The sequence below is a fragment of the Anomaloglossus baeobatrachus genome, chromosome 1, assembly GCF_048569485.1.
Source record: "Anomaloglossus baeobatrachus isolate aAnoBae1 chromosome 1, aAnoBae1.hap1, whole genome shotgun sequence".
NCBI classification, from domain to species: domain Eukaryota; kingdom Metazoa; phylum Chordata; class Amphibia; order Anura; family Aromobatidae; genus Anomaloglossus; species Anomaloglossus baeobatrachus.
In genome coordinates, this window is record NC_134353.1 from 451231487 (window position 1) to 451254338 (window position 22852).

Genomic DNA, 22852 nt, shown 5'->3' on the forward strand with positions numbered 1-22852 from the left:
GCTGTATTCTCAGGCTGGGGAGATGTAGCCTAATAAGATTATCCTCCAGCCGCCCGGAATTGTCGCATCCATTAGATGTGACAATACCGGAGCTTTACCCCGCTCTTCCCAATTCTCCTGGTGCAGTGGCAATCGGGGTAATAAGGAGTTAATGGCAGCCCACAGCAGCCACTAAGTCCTGAATTAGTAATTGCAGCGTCTGACACCCGATCACTAATCTGTAAGTGACAGTAAATAAACACAGACACCAAAAAAATCCTTTCTTTGTCGCTCCTAATTGGGAGACCCAGACAATTGGGTGTATAGCTACTGCCTCCGGAGGCCACACAAAGTATTACACTTAAAAGTGTAAGGCCCCTCCCCTTCTGGCTATACACCCCCCCGTGGGATCACGGGCTCCTCAGTTTTATGCTTTGTGCGAAGGAGGTCAGACATGCACGCATAGCTCCACTGTTTAGTCAGCAGCAGCTGCTGACTATGTCGGATGGAAGAAAAGAGGGCCCATACGGGGGCCCCCAGCATGCTCCCTTCTCACCCCACTTGCGGTCGGCGGTGTTTGTTAAGGTTGAGGTACCCATTGCGGGTACGGAGGCTGGAGCCCACATGCTGATTCCTTCCCCATCCCCATTAGGGCTCTGGGTGAAGTGGGACTTGACCGGTCTCCGGGCACTGAGACCGTGCTCCATCCACAGCCCCTGGAGGATCTGCTGGATACGGAGCGGAGTTTCCTCAGGGACAGGACCCTGCTTCATTAAGGTACTCCGTGTCCCCGTGCTTACCGCACGCACACTGCAGCATTGCTGGGTGTGTTAGTGCGCCGGGGTAAACAGCGCTGCTGCGCTTGTGCCGTTACTCACTACAGCTCTGCTGAGTGAGGAGACTTAGTACGATCGGCCGATCCGGCCGCTGGGGTCAGTGTTTACTGCGTCCCGGCTGGGATTTGTGGTGCGCCGGGGACTTCCGCGCTGGCCGTGCATATATGACGGCCGCGCTAGATTACTACAGTCCCCGGCTTTTGCGGCCTAGTTCGTATCGTTCCCGCCCCCAGACCTGCCAGTCAGGAGGAGGGCGGGACGCTGTACAGACCAGCAGCGCTAAGAGCTGGAGTCTGTTTTACATACTCCAGCCCTCACACTAGGCACAGTGGGACGCAGTTTCCCGCACTTTTGTTTGTGGCACGCCCACGGTCCGCCCCTCTTCACAGGACGCCGGCAGCCATTCCTGCCTGCACGCTGAGCTGCAGAGGGGAGGCTGGGAGACCCAGACAAGGGATTCTACGACCTCACACCCGCTTTTCAGCGGGCGGTAAGCAGCCCTCAAGGGCTCTCCCCCACTTGTGCCATAGTGTACTTTGTATTTTGTGCTGGCAATACTTTACACTGTACGGTCGCTGGTGATTTTCTGCTACATACCCTCCTTAGATTTCTCAAGGAGACAACAGCATGTCGTCCGCAAAAAGCAAAAGTGCCAAGGCACGGACTTTATATGCTGCCTGTACCGCATGTGGGGCTGCTCTACCGGCAGGTTCCACTGACCCCCATTGTGTGCAGTGCTCGGCCCCTGTGGCAATTGCTCAGCCGGGGCCTCTGCTAGAGGTGACCCAGGGAGAACCACCTGTGAATGCTGTCCAGGTGACAGGGACGGAGTTTGCAGCTTTTGCTGACAGATTGTCTATGACTATGTCTAAAATTCTTGAAACATTGCAGTCTAGACCAGTAACTCAGACCATGGGCACTGTTGGTTCATTGCCCCCTGGTCCCCCTCAGCTGGAACACTTCCTAGCTCCGGGGGTGTCACATGCACCCCAGGGTGACGGCTCTGACTCGGACGACAGTCCCAGACAACCTAAGCGGGCTCGCTATGAGCGACCCTCAACTTCATCACACTGGTCAGGGTCCCAGCGGGACGACTCTCTGTGTGATGAGGCGGATGTAACTGATCAGGATTCTGATACTGGGGCCGCTCTCAATCTAGATACCCCGGATGGTGACGCCATAGTGAATGATCTTATAGCGTCCATCAATAAGATGTTAGATATTTCTCCACAAGCTCCTCCTGCGGAGGAGGCAGCTTCACAGCAGGAGAAATTCCATTTCAGGTATCCCAAGCGTAAATTAAGCACTTTTCTGGACCACTCTGACTTTAGAGACGCAATCCAGAAACACCACGCTTATCCAGATAAGCGTTTTTCCAAACGGCTTAAAGATACACGCTATCCTTTTCCCCCTGACGTGGTCAAGGGCTGGACACAGTGTCCCAAGGTGGACCCTCCAATCTCCAGGCTTGCAGCCAGATCTCTAGTTGCAGTGGAAGATGGGGCGGCACTTAAAGATGCCACTGACAGACAGATGGAGCTCTGGTTAAAATCCATCTATGAAGCTATTGGAGCGTCGTTGGCGCCAGCATTCGCAGCCGTATGGGCACTCCAAGCTATTTCAGCTGGCCTTACACAGGTCGACACGGTCACACGTACATCTGCTCCGCAGGTGGCACCATTGACCTCTCAAATGTCTGCATTCGCGTCTTACGCGATTAATGCTGTCCTAGACTCTACGAGCCGTACGGCGGTGGCGTCAGCCAACTCCGTGGTTTTACGCAGAGCCCTGTGGTTGAGAGAATGGAAGGCAGATTCTTCTTCCAAGAAGTGCTTAACCAGTTTGCCTTTTTCTCGTGACCGATTGTTTGGTGAACGTTTGGATGAAATCATTAAACACTCCAAGGGTAAGGATTCAGCCTTACCGCAACCCAGACAAAACAAACCCCAACAGAGGAGGGGACAGTCTGGTTTTCGGTCCTTTCGAGGCTCAGGCAGGTCCCAATTCTACTCGTCCAAAAGGACTCAAAAGGATCAGAGGAGCTCAGATTCTTGGCGGACTCAATCACGCCCAAAAAAGCCAGCCGGAAGAACCGTTACCAAGACGGCTTCCTCATGACTTTCAGTCTCCTCTCTCCGCATCCTCGGTCGGTGGCAGGCTCTCCCGCTTTGGCGACATTTGGCTGTCACAGGTCAAAGACCGTTGGGTGAGAGACATTCTGTCTCACGGGTACAGGATAGAGTTCAGCTCTCGTCCTCCAACTCGTTTCTTCAGAACTTCTCCACCGCCCGACCGAGCCGATGCTCTGCTGCAAGCGGTGTCCGCTCTAAAGGCGGAAGGAGTGGTGACTTCCGTTCCTCTTCAGGAACAAGGCCACGGTTTTTACTCCAATTTGTTTGTGGTGCCAAAGAAAGACGGGTCGTTCCGTCCCGTCCTGGATCTAAAGCTGCTCAACAAACACGTAAAAACCAGGAGGTTCCGGATGGAATCTCTCCGCTTCGTTATCGCCTCAATGTCTCAAGGAGATTTCCTAGCATCAATAGACATCAAGGATGCTTATCTCCACGTGCCGATTGCACCAGAGCATCAGCGTTTTCTACGCTTCGTTATAGGAAGCGAACACCTGCAGTTCGTAGCTCTACCTTTCGGGCTGGCGACAGCCCCTCGGGTCTTCACCAAGGTCATGGCAGCAGTAGTAGCAGTCCTGCACTCGCAAGGTCACTCTGTGATCCCGTATTTAGACGATCTACTTATCAAGGCACCCTCTCAAGAGGCATGCCAACACAGCCTGAACGTGGCACTGAAGACTCTCCAGAGTTTCGGGTGGATCATCAACTTTTCAAAGTCAAATCTAACCCCGACCCAATCACTAATATATCTTGGCATGGAGTTTCATACTCTCTCAGCGATAGTGAAACTTCCACTGGACAAACAGTGCTCGCTACAGACAGGGGTGCAATCTCTCCTGCAGGGCCAGTCGCACCCCTTGAGGCGCCTCATGCACTTCCTAGGGAAGATGGTAGCAGCAATGGAAGCAGTTCCTTTTGCGCAGTTTCATCTGCGTCCATTACAATGGGACATTCTCCGCCAATGGGACGGGAAGTCGACGTCCCTCGACAGGGAGGTCTCCCTCTCTCAGGCAGCCAAGGAATCTCTCCGGTGGTGGCTTCTTCCCACCTCATTGTCAAAAGGAAAGTCGTTCCTACCCCCATCCTGGGCGGTGGTCACGACAGATGCGAGTCTATTAGGGTGGGGAGCAGTGTTTCTCCACCACAGGGCTCAAGGTACGTGGACTCGGAAAGAGTCCACCCTTCAGATCAATGTTCTGGAAATCAGAGCAGTCTATCTTGCCCTACAAGCCTTCCAACAGTGGCTGGAAGGCAAGCAGATCCGAATTCAGTCGGACAACTCCACAGCGGTGGCATACATCAACCACCAAGGGGGAACACGCAGTCGGCAAGCCTTCCAGGAAGTCCGGCGGATTCTGACGTGGGTGGAAGACACGGCATCCACCATATCCGCAGTCCACATCCCAGGCGTAGAAAACTGGGAAGCAGACTTTCTCAGTCGCCAGGGCATGGACGCAGGGGAATGGTCCCTTCACCCGGACGTGTTTCAGGAGATCTGTCGCCGCTGGGGGATGCCGGACGTCGACCTGATGGCGTCACGGCACAACAACAAAGTCCCGGTTTTCATGGCACGGTCTCACGATCACCGAGCTCTGGCGGCAGACGCCTTAGTTCAAGATTGGTCGCAGTTCCGGCTACCGTATGTTTTCCCACCTCTGGCATTGTTGCCCAGAGTGCTCCGCAAAATCAGGTCCGACTGCCGCCGCGCCATTCTCGTCGCTCCAGACTGGCCAAGGAGGTCGTGGTACCCGGATCTGTGGCACCTCACGGTAGGCCATCCGTGGGCACTACCAGACCGTCCAGACTTGCTGTCTCAAGGGCCGTTTTTCCATCTGAATTCTGCGGCCCTGAACCTGACTGTGTGGCCATTGAGTCCTGGATCCTAGCGGCCTCAGGTTTATCTCATGAAGTGGTTGCCACCATGAGACAGGCTAGGAAGCCATCCTCCGCCAAGATCTACCACAGGACGTGGAGGATATTCCTATCTTGGTGCTCTGCTCAGGGAGTTTCTCCCTGGCCTTTTGCATTGCCTACTTTTCTTTCCTTCCTGCAGTCTGGGTTGGAAAAAGGTTTGTCGCTTGGCTCCCTTAAAGGTCAAGTCTCCGCGCTATCCGTATTTTTTCAGAAACGCCTGGCGCGACTTCCTCAGGTACGCACGTTCCTGCAAGGGGTTTGTCATATCGTCCCCCCTTACAAGCGGCCGTTGGAGCCCTGGGACCTGAACAAGGTTCTAATTGCTCTCCAGAAGCCGCCTTTCGAGCCTATGAAGGAGGTTTCCCTTTCTCGTCTTTCACAGAAAGTGGCCTTTCTAGTGGCGGTCACGTCTCTTCGGAGAGTGTCCGAGCTGGCGGCGTTATCATGCAGATCTCCATTCCTGGTGTTTCACCAGGACAAGGTAGTTCTGCGTCCAATTCCAGAATTTCTTCCCAAGGTGGTATCTTCCTTTCATCTCAATCAAGATATCACTTTACCGTCTTTGTGTCCGCATCCAGTTCACCAATTTGAAAAGGGTTTGCATTTATTGGATCTGGTGAGAGCACTCAGGATCTACATTTCCCGCACGGCGTCTCTGCGCCGCTCGGATGCACTCTTTGTCCTTGTCGCTGGTCAGCGTAAAGGGTCGCAAGCTTCCAAATCCACCCTTGCGCGGTGGATCAAGGAACCAATTCTTCACACCTACCGTTCGGCTGGGCTTCCGATTCCATCAGGGCTGAAGGCCCATTCTACCAGAGCCGTGGGTGCGTCCTGGGCATTACGGCACCAGGCTACGGCTCAGCAGGTGTGCCAGGCGGCTACCTGGTCGAGTCTGCACACTTTTACCAAGCATTATCAGGTGCATACCTACGCTTCGGCGGATGCCGGCCTAGGTAGACAAGTCCTTCAGGCGGCGGTGGCTCACCTGTAGGAAAGGGCTGTTTGACGGCCCTATCACGAGGTATTCTTTTACCCACCCAGGGACTGCTTTTGGACGTCCCAATTGTCTGGGTCTCCCAATTAGGAGCGACAAAGAAGAAGGGAATTTTGTTTACTTACCGTAAATTCCTTTTCTTCTAGCTCCAATTGGGAGACCCAGCACCCGCCCTGTTTTCTTAGGAAGTTTGTTTTTTTCGGGTGCACATGTTGTTCATGTTGAACAGTTCAGTTCTCCGAGGCTGTTTCTCGGGTTGAATTTGTATTTAAAACAGTTATTGGCTTTCCTCCTTCTTGCTTTTGCACTAAAACTGAGGAGCCCGTGATCCCACGGGGGGGTGTATAGCCAGAAGGGGAGGGGCCTTACACTTTTAAGTGTAATACTTTGTGTGGCCTCCGGAGGCAGTAGCTATACACCCAATTGTCTGGGTCTCCCAATTGGAGCTAGAAGAAAAGGAATTTACGGTAAGTAAACAAAATTCCCTTCTTTATATGGAAAAAAATACAAAAGCCACCATCTTTCACCATTTTAGCTTTAACACACACCTGCAGGTGTGACGTAATCCACACGAGGTCTCACGATGGTTCCAGCTCTGCTACATCTGTCACAGCGAGCGGCCATAGAGCCCGACCGCTCACTGTACGCTCCAGAAAATGAATGAGCCTCGATGACTGTTTGGATTCAGACTCTGTTACACAGGCTGGAGGAGCATCTGACTGCAACCAATCATACACGCAAGGCCGGTGGGGGAGAGGGGAAAACAGTGCTGAGTGCATATGGCCAAGCAATGATGAGCGGAGGCCACAGGGGGCATTGTAAAGCCGCGCGGGAGCAGTTTACAGCTGCAACGGAACCTAGGTAAGTATGAAGCGCTCGCTTCATTCTTGTTGTTCTTTTTAAACTTCGAGTGCCGACCAAATAGCCGGGATCCTGGGTCTGGCATCCGGAAAACTTTGAAACTGTGCGGATCCAGACTTTTACAGTCCGGGTCCGCCCAGCTGTAGTGCCTACATCTTGATACTTTCCAGTTTATGGGAGGATTTTTTCACTATGTAAAAGCACTTTTATATGTGATATTGAGGAATTTATACCATATTTATATAATTTGACTTCTTTGTGCATAGATTCCTTGACGCTGGATGATTTTGCAGTTGTCTGTTTTTACCGTTTCTTGACCACACTGTTGCCCTGTGTGTTTTTTTTTTTTTTTTTCTAATGTTTTTATGAGGTTTACATCTTGCATTGTGTTCTTTTCTTTCTAATAAATATATCAGCCTACAAACTTATTTGGATATTATTAATTTATTTTGGAATACCACGAGTCAAATATAAGTTTATACCATCAATGAAATGTAGCTCCCTGACACCAGGAGTAGTCCTGCAGCCCCACATAAGGACACTATATGTTAACCAAAAAAGAATACCTTGATCCATATTAGGGACAAAAAGAAAGATTAGTATCCACTCACCTGTAGCCAAAGGAGGGGTCACCGTATCCAGGACTCGTGCAAGGGAAAGGGTATACTGGCAATCCAGATTGTAGACAGAGGGTAATCCAGCAACAAAGTCCAAGGGATATTAAAATCCAAAAATGTTATTAAATCAAATTAAAATCCATATAAAAAAGGTCCAAACAGGGTATAAACTGTCAGAGGATGCATTTAGAACCCAATGGCTTAGTCAGTTAGATATACATTTGGTTTAGACCAAAGTCACCAAAGCAGAAACCAATATTTACAAACTGACTCTATTGGTACATGCATTAAACTATTAAAGGCTAAATGCCAAAGAATTTTACAAATGTAAAAATATTTTTTTCACAATGCGGATCAGAAACACAGTGCAAAATGGTGAAAATTTAAAATCAATACACACAACAAAAAACAGGTCAGCTGTGTGTGTCAGGATTATATTCAGCGCCAAAATACCGGCTCCATGATATTATATAGTCCGCGATAACACAGGCGGTAGGAGATGGTGCACACAAGGGTTATATAAATGGTTGAGTAGAAAATGTGTACCAAATCCAACCACCAGGGGTCTCAAGGTTGGGTCACAAAATTGAATGCAGGATAATACAATGAGACAATCAATTACAACAGTGAAACTGCGACAGATATAAATTGTACAATTCCAAAAAGTGGGATTTCTATGTATAAATTAGTCGTACTGCTGTGGCATTTACAACATCATAAATTCCCACAACAAAACAGTGTACACAGATTGTGACACAAATAACCGGTATAGGGAACCCCACACCTATATCAATGCAGATAGAATAAAAATGCAGCAGTTGCGAACAGTCCTGTGATAATCCAGTCTCACAATTTCATAAGGATACCAGCATATAGTGCACACAGAGCAATGAGCAGATCAGATTAAGACCTGTATTGCTATATGCTGCACCATGTCCCTTGAGCAATGTGCACAACACTGTAAACAGAATACATGCACATCACCAGCAATAAGTAAAAGGACATGATGCACTTTATAAACAAAAAATGCTCCAGATGGAAGTAAACCGACCCACCAGTGATGGCCTGACTGAACACTCTGCCCTGCACCTCAACAAATGTTTTCCCCTCACCCATGACAGCACCACGTGATCATATGGGTGCTGTCATGGGTTCTGGAACAACCGGCTACCGGTAAGTAACCTAGGTGTTTCGCTGCCGCTTCATCAGGAGGTGCAGGGAGTGTGCTGCCGGCGGTTTAAATCCCACAATGTGAGGCTCACCTACCAATGATGACGCACGTCAGAACGCTGAGGCCCATCCCACTCAACACATCGGCGTCAGGGAATCCCCAGCATGCACAGGTGCAGCTCAGAGATCCCATTAGACGCCAGGTGTTGGGGGGGAGGAGCATCAGCGAGCCGACGTGCGCACAGGCAGGAAGCCTGAAATCCCATTACATAGTAGGGCAAAGTGTGGGCAAAAATGCAAAATGTAGATAGTGGTAAATAGACATATAAAGCACCATCATTTATAGCCTAATGGTAAAGGTGTTTATTCAAAGGGATGAGCGAGCACTTCCTTGTTCATCCACTGGGGACCGCCAGATCTAAAATTAAAACATATAAAATAAAATAAATGTCATGGTAAGCAGGGCTGTGGAGTCGGAAGTGGAGTCTGAGTCGGAGCTCATTTTGGTGGAGTCGGTATAAAATGCACCGACTCCTAAAATATATAATAAATTGGGGACAATAGTGTAATGCAGAATGTGCTGAATAATTTACTAAATAATATTTAGTATAAGGCTTATATTTAAGTGAAAAATGTATTGTAGTACAATGTGAACATCAGACATTTAATTATTTTTATGATACAATAATCAAGATATTTAGAACATAAAATATATTTATTGGAATACAACTTTAGAACACAAACTAATAAATTGTAAATATATAATATACACACAAAAAAGATATATGTAATCTACTGTATATTACATAGTGTATTACATATTTACAATTTATTACAGTTTGTGTTCTAAAGTTGTATCTAATAAATATATTTTATGTTCTATGCAAATATCTTGATTTCTTGTATCATAAAAATTATTAAATGTCTGATGTTCACATACACATGTTCATGTATTACAATAAATTTTTCACCTAACTATAAGCAATATATGTCTGAGTCGGTGCAAGAGAAATTGAGGAGTCGGAGTCTGAGTCGAAGGTTTGGTTTACTGACTCCACGGCCCTGATGGTAAGAACGACATGATCCAAAGCAGCCCTCAACTCATCCAGTGTGAGATAAGGGCATCCACTACCTGTTTCATTATAGGCACCATTACATTTTTTTTTTTTTTTTTTTGGTGACCGTATACAGTTTTGAAGTAATCAGTTCTAAAATAACATTTATCTTGATCTCTACTCCAGAGTATAAAGTGCTAGTAGTCAATGGATACTTTACTTCTTTAGCTAACTGCAGTCAACTTACATGTCGATTTTATTCATTTTCACCAGCCCTTCTAATCAGGAGATACTCCTGCTTAGGCTATGTTCACACAGTGCATCTTTGCTAACCACAAAGATGCAGCGTTTTTTGCCCCAAAAACACACCAGCTGCAAAAGCCCATTAAAAAAAGCATGCGTTTTACCCAGGGCTGTGGAGTCGGTAAGCCAAACCTTCGACTCCGACTCCGACTCCTCAAATTCTCTTGCACCGACTCCGACTCCGGCTCCGACTCCGACTCCGGCTCCGACTCCGACTCCTACATATATTGCTTATAGTTAGGTGAAAAATTTATTGTAGTACATGAATATGTGTATGTGAACATTAGACATTTAATAATTTTTATGATACAATAATCAAGATATTTGGATAGAACATAAAATATATTTATTGGAATACAACTTTAGAACACAAAAAACTGTAATAAATTGTAAATATGTAATACACTATGTAATATACAGTAGATTACATATATATCTTGTGTGTGTATATACACTGTGTGTATATATATATATATATATATATATATTACATATTTACAATTTATTAGTTTTTTGTGTTCTAAAGTTGTATCCAATAAATATTTTATGTTCTATCCAAATATCTTGATTATTGTATCATAAAAACAATTAAATGTCTGATGTTCACATTATACTACAATAAATTTTTCACTTAAATATAAGCATTATACTAAATGTTATTATTTAGTAAAATATTCAGCACATTCTGCATTGCACTCCTGTCCCCAATTTATTATATATTTTAGAAGTCGGAGTCGGTGCATTTTATACCGACTCCAACTCCGACTCCGACTCCACCAAAATGAGCTCCGACTCCGACTCCACGACTCCGACTCCACAGCCCTGGTTTTACCGCATTTTGCCCAATGCATTTTTTTTTTTTTTTTTTAAGTCAAATCTATTGACTGAAAAGACTCAAAAATGCTGGAAAAATGCAAAAAGAATTGACATGCTGACTGACATCTTCAAAAACGCAGCCAAGATGCAGACAAAAAAGATGCCCAGTGTTGACAGCAAAATAGAAATCTCAGACTTTGCTGGGAGAAGGAAATGCATGTATTCTGGTGCATCTTTATGACCTCAAAACGCATGAAAAGATGCACGGTGTTAACATAGCCTTAGGTGTTAACTTGTGGTCAGGCTGGATTTTTCTGTGAGATGGTTGCAGTTCCATCTTCTCAAATTTTTGTATCACTTTTTGCTGCAGTATTCTGACTAAGTAAAGCTTTGCTGATATTTTTTGGTAGACTTCAACCTTAATGTGTAAAGTTATTTTCTGCCTCTGGTCTTGTGACATAAGTCTTCATGTGATGCCGTTACTCACAGCATGAAATGGCAGGGGTTTTTATTTCAATGGGAAATCTATCAGCAGGTTTTTGCTACCTCATCTGTGAGCAGCATAATGAAGGCAAAGAAACCCTGAATCCAACAATATATCACTTAGATTACTGAGTGCAGCTGCTCTTCTGACACAATAGAATTTTTAGATTAACCATGTACGAGTGGCTGCTAAGTCTTTGGCTTTGTGATTTATTTATTTTTTTTTTGTTTCTATGGTAACAAATTCTACATCACATTAAAGCCTTATGTGTCTGTTTTAAAAAAAAATTGTGTTGCTTATGGCAACAGTGTTCTACACACATGAGAAAACGAAATGACGGTGTCCAATGTGATATTCATAGCAACTGAGAGCAGAGGAGTGATAAACTTCTTATTTTTGCGAGGAAAGTCCATGAAGGATATTCATGGTGATATGTTGCAGACATTGGGGGATCAATGCCCTTCATATTCCACAGTTAGAACTGGGTTGCCAAATTTAAAACAGGCCACTTCAGCACCAACGATAAGGAACATCCTAGACGACCGAGTGTGGTTGATGTTCCGGAGATTGTCGATGCTGTGCACAACCTCATACTGGAGAATCAACGAATTTCAGTTAAAGCAATAGCAGACTACATGGGGATTTCCCGTGAACGTGTTTGTGTCATTATCCATGAACATTTGGACATGAGGAAGCTATCTGCAAAGTTGGTTCCCAAATGTTTGACAACATCAGAGAAGCAATGCAAGTGAAAATTCCCCGGTCCATTTCTCTGCGTTTCCAGACTGATAAGAACTTCCTGGATCAACTGGTCACTGTGGATGAGACTTGGATTTATTTGTATGACCCTGAAAACAAGGAGCAGTCAGAGTGGAGGCAAAGTGGTTCTTCTCGTCCAAAGAAGTTCAGGGTGTAAAAAATCGGCCACTAAGGTGATGTCGTCTGTGTTCTAGGATAAGGAGGACGTGCTGTTTGTGGAACCCTTTTGAAGGTAGTCCACTATCAATGCAAGGTATTACATTGAACGTTTGGACCAATTGAAGACAGCTCTGAAGGTCAAAAGGTGCAGCAAGCTGTCCAAAGGAATCTTGTTCCTGCAAGACCACGACTCCACTCACACTGCACAAGCGACCACGGCACAACTGGCAGAGCTGGGCTTCCAGCTGATTGACCACCCACCTTATTCACCAGATCTAGTTCCCTCCAACTATCATCTGTTTCCAAACCTGAAAGGTTTGCGTGCCGCAACCAGAAAAAAACGGACTGGCCGCATGTAAAAACGTATGCAAAGGATGCAAAGGTATTTGCCTTACAGAACTTGGAATACCAATGTAAAAAGTGTGTTGACATCAGTGGAGAGTATGTGGAATAATTGTAAAGTTTCATCATCCTATCTCGTTTCTTTCTTGGTAAAGCCAAAGACTTATTAGCAGCCCCTCATAGCGGGCTCGGAGAGCTGTTCCTCCCACACCAGGCTCTCAATAGAGATTGTACGTTGACAGTGAGGTGTCAATCTGAGGTGGGGGCATGTTGGACTGCTATGAGCATGACATTCTAGTCCAAGCAATGATAATTACTGCTGTGTCCTGGTGCTTAAACATAGCAAACAAACAGGACCTTGACAAGACAGGCATCCCTGAAGTCTGGTAACCCTTGCAGCATGCTGTCTTCAGCTTACATAGCAAAAACTTGCTGACAGATTGCCTTTAAGTATAACCACTTTTTTTTTCTGTTTTTTATCTAATTTTTATTAGTTTTTCAGTACAACAGTACCAAATAGAAATGAAACCTTTTCAAACACAAAAAAATGTAAACAGATTGCACTATTTGCATGTATGATTGCACCACTTTGCCAAAATATGACTAAAATTCAAGCTGTCAGGTATCAATTTCCAGCTTACCCAGAGGGCCACTCAGCGTCTCCATGTGGCACCACGCAGAATCCTTAAAAGGTGTTATTATATGTTCTCTTCTGAAGAACAATATTTTTTTAATAAATGGCTTCCACGTTTTAAAATATTTGTGTACTGTTGTCTTCCATTTTTCTGTGTCTCGTTTCTCTATATGCAATAAATGTTTAATTTGCTCCAGGGTGGATTTGATTTAAATCTAACTGATTTAAATCACGATTTAAATCACTAGTCAGTAAGGCTTGATTTAAATCAGTGATTTAAATCAAAGTTTCTACCTAAACTAGTTCTTGCTACTTTAACATGCAAGTAGATGAAGATTTTTAGAATCACTTTTTATATTACTTTTTTCTCCCCAGTTTAATGGGTTAATCATTCATATTTGGACACCACTGTTCTGTTGTACTTAGGAAGGAGAAAAATAATCCTGACCTTAATAACAATTTAAATAGATTTATTCAACTGAAACAATAACAACATTACAGCATAAGTTATTTGCTTAAACAAACATCCATGTTTGTTAACTAATTTGGCTAAACAAAATATATATATATATATTTTAAGAAACTTAGACTGTCAGCCCAGCCAACACATGAAAAACTTAAATACTACTGTCCCTGCTGTCCTCTGTAGCTCACTTGTCGTCATCTTCATCATCATCATCTTCTTTGTTCCTATTCATAATCTGGAAAAGAAAAACAAGCTTTCCTGCTTTATTGGGTCCCAACCGATTTCTCAATTTAGAATGAATGAGTCCAAAGGAAGAGAATATTCTTGCAACGCCTGCAGAAGAAGCTACTGCTGTTAAAAGTGAAATCATTACTTGAACAGTCTCTAAATCCAAGCGCTTAAGTGACTTCCACCAGTTTACTGGTGTGACCTTCCTTAAAATATCTTCAGCAAACATATATTTCTTGAATGGTTCCCCCTTAGCTCTGAAGTTTATTATAGTTGGCATTAAAGATGGATGATTGCTGGATACCCATGTCATAGCTAACTCCTCTTCCTCAGCACTTAGGTTTTGACCCTGATATTGGATATTGACAATATTTGCCAAAAAATGAGCTGGAGTCAGTGCTTGTCCCATTCGTTTGTTTACTGTTGTAATTTAATTCTGTCCATGTGTAGTTCTGTTTTTAAGTGTTCACTCAGTTCCTTCCAAATTTCAACAGCATCCGCAATAAAACAGCTATTTTTCTGTATTTTGTTTAAAGCTTGAGAGATGGGTTTCAGGAAGCTCAGCATATGTTCAACATTTCTCTTAAGCCCAAGGTTGAGGATTTTGGCCGTGACAGTGCCATCTTATTTTATCTCGATTTTCTTCACAAAGTGTCATCAGAATAGGCCAGTTTTTGATATACTGCTCAAAACAGTCCACCACAGAGTTCCATCTAACATCTTGTTTGAGCGTTAGCTTGGTTCCACCCATCCTTTTCAGAGCTGCTGCAGCAAAATGATTATTACGGAAGTATTTAGCAATTTCAACAACATTAGCCTTTATTTCTGGAACACTTAAGTCTTTGGCTAAGAGGTGCAGCAAATGAGCAGTGCAACCATATGTTATTAGCAGCTTTGTATTCCCTCCCTGCTCTTCTAAATCTCTTCTCATCTTGGATACGTTTGCAGCATTGTCAGTGACCAAACTGCGTACTAGACATTTGAATTTTTGTTCACATGTCGTTATAGCTTTTACTGCCACTTCTTGTAAGTATTCTGCTGTGTGTGCATTTCCTGACGTATCAGTTGTTTGTGCAAGGAAGACTTTACCTTCTTCTGTTGTTATACAAGCACATACAATAGGATCATTGTGGACATTACTCCACCCATCAATACTTAGGTTAACAATTTTACCCTCCAGAGCTGTTGCACATTGCTCCATTTCTCTGTCATACACTTGATCCTGCAGTTTCCCTGCAACATCAGCTCTGCTGGGTGGACTGTATCCTGGTCTCAGTGACTGAACCATATTAATGAAATGTGGGTTCTCAGTCAGACTGAAAGAAGAGTTTGTTGCATAAATAAACTGGGCAATTTTTTCATCAATCAACTCTTTTTCTAATCTGCTAGTTCTTATCACAATCCTATCTATGGTGGTTCCAGGAGGTAAAGGTTTTTTTTTTCCTTTTGGGTGATGGTGATATGTGGCTGTGGGTGTCTGATGATGATGCTGCTAATGAAGCACTATCCTGGATGGATAACTCTGAAACTGTAGAACAGGATGATGGTGATGTTGGAGGTGGATAGTTTCCAGAATCCATGAATTCCCCTAAACAAAAAAAGTCAATGCTGTTATTTTATTGTTTATTATACAATTTCTGCTTATTGTACACAACACATCACTGCCCCTGCCCCAAAAGGAATATTTGTTTTTTCTTCATAACTGTACCAAATGACAGTAACATGCAGTAATAATAAGAAATATAATTTTTCTCACAGTTCAGTCTTTAGAAATAGGATTTAATAAAAAATGTTTACCAACCTGAAGATCCTGCCTGTTCAGAAGTGTTTCTTTGGTCATCTTCATCACCGCACTTCTCATGATAATAATAATAATAATAATAATAATAATAATTTTATTCATTTATATAGCGCTATTAATTCCATAGCACTTTACATACATTGGCAACACTGTCCCCATTGGGGCTCACAATCTAGAGTCCCTATCTGTATGTCTTTGGAATGTGGGAGGAAACCGGAGTACCCGGAGGAAACCCACGCAAACACGGGGAGAACATACAAACTCCTTGCAGATGGTGTCCTTGGTGGGATTTGAACCCAGGACCCCAGCGCTGCAAGACTGCAGTGCTAGCCACTGAGCCACCGTTGCCTCATTCGCGCCACCAGGCCTTGCATCTCTTTGTTGCATCGTTTGCATTTTGCACGCATGCCTGCCTTACCGATAGGCGAAGGAGCTTCATTAAAATATTCCAAAACTGGGTCTCTTTTACGGCCTGCTGCCATTATAAGGAAAGAATGTAATAAACCTCAGATCGTACACACAAACAGATCCAGACTTGTCTGTCTGTGGCTATGCTGCAGCATTGTGCTCTAAGTTTCACTTTCATTTTCTTGTCTGCTTGCCCTTCCTCCTCCTCACACTTAGATTCACATTCTTCTTTGGTTGTGCAGATCTATTCCACTCCAAACAATCAGAAACATATTGTCTAACTTCTTGGACTTGGCACTGAAGGGGTTGATTCTGTATTCATAGGTTTGTAGAACAATAGGATTAAGGTCTTTTTCTCAACTCTGTTCATGTTGTAATATTTTTGCCGTGAAGAAGAGGCTGGGACCTCTGCGGAGTCAAATTCAGTTTTGAGAACTGCGTAAGTAAAGCGAGCGTCTGTGATAATATAGGAGAGAAACTGCCCACTAATCCCACAGAAACCTCTGGAAGAGCATGGCATTGTGAATGTTACACATATTCAGCCTTTTATTCTACGGAGTTAAACAACTCAGCTTTATCTCCTGATGGAAGAACCTTTGGATGGTAAAATATTTTTCCTCAAAAAGCAGTTTAATGAAAAAAATCCGTTTTTTTTTTTTGTTTTTTTTTTTATTAAAAACATTGATTTTTATCCACCCTGATTTGCTCTAGGGAAGACTATTCTCCTTATGGAGACCTGACAAACCAGTCTGGCTGACAGTGAGGGGTCTTATAGCTGCAATGCCCCTCTCTGAGAATTATTCAAATTGTCCCTCCATTGAGGATCACCTATTGGAAGTAGCAATTTTAAAAGTCAACAGTGGCTTTTTAAACAAGCCTTTTCATAAGACTTAGGACTTATACCAGATCAGAATCCCAATTTGCAGACATGGTGTTTCGGGGTGATTGCCACTTGTCAGTGCCAAGTGTGGGTATCTGATCTGGCTTATGAGATGCTTTGTGGGGACCACGGGACACCTATTGGAAGTAGCAATCCTAAAAGTCACTCAGTCACTGGAGGGACAATTTGAATAATTCCCAGAGGGGCATTGCAGCTATAAGTCCCCTCACTGGCAGCCAGACTGGTTTGTCAGGTCTCCATAAGGAGAATAGTCTTCCCCGTGGTCCCCACATAGCGTCTCATAAGCCAGATCAGATACCCACACTTTGCACTGACAAGGGGCAATCACCCCGAAATATTGTGTCTGCAAATTGGGATTCTGATCTGGTATAAATCTTAAGTCCTTATGAAAAGGCATGTTTAAAAAGCCACTTTTGACTTTTAAAATTGCTGCTTCCAATAGGTGGCGCTAGAGTTTGTCTCCTTCCTCACTGGAGGGACAATTTGAATCATTTTACTCTAGAAATTGGTTCAGTGATGGGGTGTTCTAATTGAGCCAATGATTAAGTAGTAATCTTTTTGAGAGGAGTAACGCCACATGGATGAGGCGAGGGGGAGAGCAACGACCACCTGATGTCTCATTATTTGTCTACCAATGGTGAAATAACACCAGTGTGTTTCTTAGAGCAAGCTTGAGGGACCACCCGTAGAAGTCTGACTTACAGACGAAACGGCCGTCGTCCTTTGGAGGGACTCGCATCCAAGCCACCCCCCGCAATTTTATCTGCACCGATGAAAAGAACGTTTGAATAAAAAAGAATTTGTTTGGCATAGCAGCTGTTTGCGGTCGATTATTCATCTCCCTGTTGTTACATTTAGGAAAGTGTTTTTATTTGCTCAAATGTATAATTTGGTTGGGACTAAGTCCAAATTCGTTGATTGATTCTCCCCTCCCCATCCATCTCGCCTCCGAAGCATGTAACAATGACTGATATTCTGTATCCCCCTTGCTATATAACAGTTTTTTATGTCTGCTTGACACCTGTTTAATGAATAGACTTCGCTTTGGTTAAATTCATATTCATTAGAGTTTTGTAGTTTACATTATAGCTTAAAGCCCTGTGCGCACTAGGCCGTTTTACCTGCGGTTTTGCTGCAGAAATTTCTTGAGAAATGTTTAATCTTCCTGCAGACATTTCCCAGCAAAACCTATGGAAAAAAAATAGCTGTGCGCACGCTGCGTTTTTTTTTTCTATAGAAAATGCTTTCTGAAGAATTTCTTGAGAAAATTTCTTGAGAAAATGTGCATGTCACTTCTTTTCAGCAGGAACCTGCGGTATACCCCTGGTATTTCACTCCATTCACTGTAATGTATTCGCGAAATACCGGGGATATACCGCAGGTAGCAAATGATGTGCGGTATACCCTCGGTATAGCCGCGATTTACCTGCAGTAATGCTCATCACTGCCTGCGGTTTTGCAGGGAGTGATGTCATTATGCTAGGAAGAGGAAGCTGAGCAGAGTAAACACACACACACACGTCACACTCCCTGGACGCCGCACAGAAGCACTTCCGTGTGACCTCCAGGTGCCCGTGCAGTCTGTGTCCCGCTCCAGCCCCGCCGCTGCCTGCACTGCTGTGTGTCAGTGTCTGCCCGCAGTGTCAGCAGCTTGTCACGCTGCAATGCTGGTAGCCGCGGGGATGACTAGCGCTGCTGTCAGGAGGTTAGATGAGATCATTACCTGCTGTGATGATCTCCTGACGTCACCGCGGTCACTGCTGTCTATGCCCGTCTCGCGAGCGGCCCGAGACTGTCACTAGCGGTGACGTCACGGGCTCTCGCGATACTGCTGACAACGCGGCGGGCATAGAAGTCAATGACAGCGCTGACATCAGCAGTACAGGAGATGATCACAGTAGGTAATGATCTCATCTATCCTCCTGACAGCAGCGCTAGTCATCCCCTGCAGTGACCTGGGCTATTGATGTTAGCTCAGGTCACTGCACGGCTCTCCCAGCCAATGGGGAACATTCTGTTCTTCATTGACTGGGACAGGGACTATGGTATGGATTGCCGTGGGACCCCCCCCCCTTTATTGGATTACGCCGGACGTGGAATTGATTCCCTCTTTCACCAATCTATTGAAAAGAACAATGTTTTGGGGAGTGTTTTTTCAAATAAAACCTTTTTTTGTCTATTTTTTTTTTTTAATTTCTTACTGACTAGGTTGGTGATGTCGTGTATCTGATAGACGCGTGACATCACGAACCCCAGGGCTTGATGCCAGATGACATTACACATCTGGCATCAACCCCATATATTACCTCGTTTTCCAACGCACCAGGGCAGCGGGATGAGTTGGGGCGAAGCTCCAGGATTGGCACGTCTAATGGATGCGCCACTTCTGGGGCGGCTGCGGCCTGCTATTTTTAGGCTGGGGAGTGTCCAATAACAGTGGACCTCCCTAGCCTGAGAATACCAGACCACAGCTGTCCGCTTTACCTTGGCTGGTGATCCAATTTGTAGGGGACCCCACGTTTTTTGTTTTTAAATTATTTATTTAATGTAAAATAACAGCGTGGGGTGCCCTCTGTTTTGGATTACCAGCCAAGGTAAAGCTGCCAGCTGTGGTTTGCAGGCTGCAGCTGTCTGCTTTACCCTAGCTGGCTACAAAAGATGGGGGGACCTCACGTCGCTTTTTTTATTTAATTTATTTTATGGCTAAATACAAGGCTAAGCACCCTTTAGTGCCACATGAAAGTCACTAAAGGGTGCCAGCTTAGAATATGCAGGGGGGTGGGACATTATATAGGTCTTTCTCATCTATCTATTCATCTATCCATCTTTCCCTCTATCCATTATCTGTCTATCGATTTTCTATCTATTATCTATATTATTTATTGCAGTTACAGCATAAAAAAAACGCAGGGACCAACCTGCGGAAAAACTGCGGTAAAAACGCATGCGTTTTTCCCGCGGTTTTGGTGCGTTTTTTTTTACCGCAGGTGCGGTAATCTTCAACTCCCAGAAGTTTCTCAAGACATTTTCTTGAGAAAAATCACTTTTCTAGTGCGCACATAGCCTTGCTCCTAAGACTTTCATTAGAGTGTACTTATTTTTGCCTTGGTATAGAATGAATTTTGTTTGGAACACTCTCAGGTGTTTTTAAAACAAAAAAAAAACCTTGTTTGCAGTAAATGGCCCACATTTGTGAGAATGTGCTTATAGTATGGCATCCCATAAAAAAAAAAAATGTTTATTCTGAAATGAAACTAAAGGTTTTCTGAGAAATCTGTTGGGGTGTACTTATTTGTGCTGGGTGCTGTATGCCGACACTTCATGTACTTTTTTTTTTTTTCTTCAAACCCTGCTATTTGTCATACAGTTTCTACTGAAAGTAGTCGGGCTTTAATAGTCAGTGTATATAGAGTCCTACAGATTTACCCTGTAGAAGTTAAAGTTCCTCCAATCTTGGAGTAGTGGGGTAATATGAACTGTTTTATTTACTTGCTTAATTGGATAACTTAGCTGTTCTGAAGGAAATCTATTAATTCTGTGCTGTTGAGCCATCCAGTCCAAGTATCAATGAAGCTGCTTGTAGCACCCCAAAACACCAGTTTTATGAGCTGTATGTTACTGGGTCCACGTTCCTGTAAGGATGTATGGGCACAAACGTATCACTTTTGGAACAGTTTACAGTTATCTAACATGACTTTTACACTTTTACATCTATGCAGAAGGGTCACCGTATTGAATGGTCAGATTGTCATTTCTCTATATTCTACCTACAGAGCTCCCTGTGGCCGATGACCTTTGGATTGGCATGTTGTGCAGTGGAAATGATGCACATGGCTGCTCCACGTTATGACATGGACAGGTTCGGTGTGGTTTTTCGTGCTAGTCCTAGGCAGGCAGATGTCATGATTGTGGCTGGGACTCTCACCAATAAGATGGCTCCTGCCCTGAGAAAGGCAAGGATTTCTTTTTTTTTTTTTTATTAATTCTTCCACATATTAATAGTGTTGGCTAAGTGTGAGAATATACTTTAATTCATTGTATCTAAAGGAACACGTGTGAGGAAGGCTTATCATATCTATAATCCAATTGTGACTGACCTGGAATAAATGCATGCCAATTCATTAGCAGATTGTCAGCTTCACAATGAATATAAAAGAAAGAATGGCACTTCCATAAATCACTAGGTATTAGACTATGATTAAGGGCGCTATCACATGAATTACATTTACCGTCTGGTTTTTGCTATGGATTTTGAAATGCAGTAAAAAAAGAATGTGATTCTATGAATGTGCCAGTCTTGTGTTTGTTCTTTATATTTCCTTGTACTGTACTTGCCTATAATAATGCTGTCATGCCCATTCAGTTATATAATGATTATTTCCCTATGGCACTAAATGTTTTTAGGTATAATCAGGACAATGGACAATTTCTGATTTCGCCATGTTCTACCATTCACAGGTTTATGATCAGATGCCAGAACCACGTTATGTAGTTTCCATGGGCAGGTAAGTGTATTATTAACTTGTGCCATATAATGTGACCATGATGCAGCAACTGCAGAGCCATATTTCCCCATAATGGTATCCCCGGTTTGAGAGATGCCTACTGTAAAAAGCTTCTTTAGGGTAAGTTCACACAGTGCGTTTTTCGCTCAATTTTCGATTGCGTTTTTGCTCAGAAAACGCTGTGACATTGCTTCCCCAGCAAAGTCTGAGTTTTCATTTTTGCGGTCTGCACACAGCGTGTTTTTTTTTTTTTTTTTAGCTGCGTTTTTGTGCTGCACACAAAAACGCAGCATGTCAATTATTTTTGCGTTTTTCACTGCGTTTTCCACCCATTGAGTTCAATGAGATGTTCAAAAATGCAGCCCAGCACTAATCTAAATTGTGGTAACAATTAAAATATAACCTTTATTGGTTCATAGTTAAAAATATTAAACCACACAACACATACGGTTGTAAAACAACCAAATAAAATGGAGCAAGTGTAAAAAGCTCCTAATATCACCATGGAAGGACAGACCTCACACAGGGGGGGAGGATAGAGTGACCTCCCACCACGGTGATAGAGAAACAAACAACCCTAACCAGGTTGTGAAAATTACTGATTATACATACAAGACAGTATAGTCCAAAGGACAAAATTCATAAATATGTATGAAGAAAAATTGTTTTAGTTGTCCAATATCTAGAGGGGGGGGCCAAACACAACAGCCTCACAATGCCCCTCAATTGGCAACCATCTGACCTGATGTGCTCCTAGACCTCCCAACGCGTTTCATAATATGCTTATTCCTCAGGGGACTATGGTCAAAAGAGAGCTGCAAATGATAAACACAAGGGTCAGGTTGCTATTAAAGTACAGTGTATAGCAAAAAGGACGTATAAAGCAAAAAGCAACGTATTTACCTTCAGTTAAACAGACCTCCAGCATGTTATGTCTGGGCCTTGGCATACAGCACCAGACTTTCAAAATTCCCACCCTTAAATATCCTGTGAGTGTGCAGAGGAACGCCCTCCCAATCACAATGAGGCTAATGATAATTATCTACCACATGTATGAAGGTGTTCCTTTACTCAAGGGGAATACACCCCTGTGATGTGTGGGCGGAGGTATACTTTCCAAGTGCCTCCCATTCATAACTCCCACATGCAAGGAATATGGCTTTCCCCCACCCACGTAATCCGGGGGATCGCCCACCTCAGGCACACGCCTTAAGGGGCGTGGCCAAGGTCCCATCTAACGTACTGATATAGATATTTAGCCATTGGTCACGTGCGCGGACCGCGTCATATCCGGTCACGCAGCCGCGCACGTGACATAGTAACCAAGGTGGCGATGAACATCAGCCGGAAGTCACGTGCGCGGCCCGCGTCATATCCGGTCACGCGGCCGCGGACGCCACATGGCAACTGCGGAAGTGATGAACCTCAGCCGGAAGTCACGTGCGCGGACCGCTAGCCCACCTCATCAAACTCGCTCCTGCGCTGGGAAAG

General features: G+C 44.2%; 1 protein-coding gene across 1 annotated transcript in view; it reads left to right on the forward strand.

The window, feature by feature from the left end:
* NDUFS7 (NADH:ubiquinone oxidoreductase core subunit S7) overlaps positions 1–22852 on the forward strand; it is a 75111-nt gene that overhangs the window by 38685 nt on the left and 13574 nt on the right. The window contains exons 5-6 of the mRNA XM_075337887.1: positions 20630–20809; positions 21315–21361. Of these exons, the coding sequence (XP_075194002.1) occupies positions 20630–20809; positions 21315–21361 (227 nt within the window). The remainder of the gene's footprint in view (positions 1–20629; positions 20810–21314; positions 21362–22852) is intronic.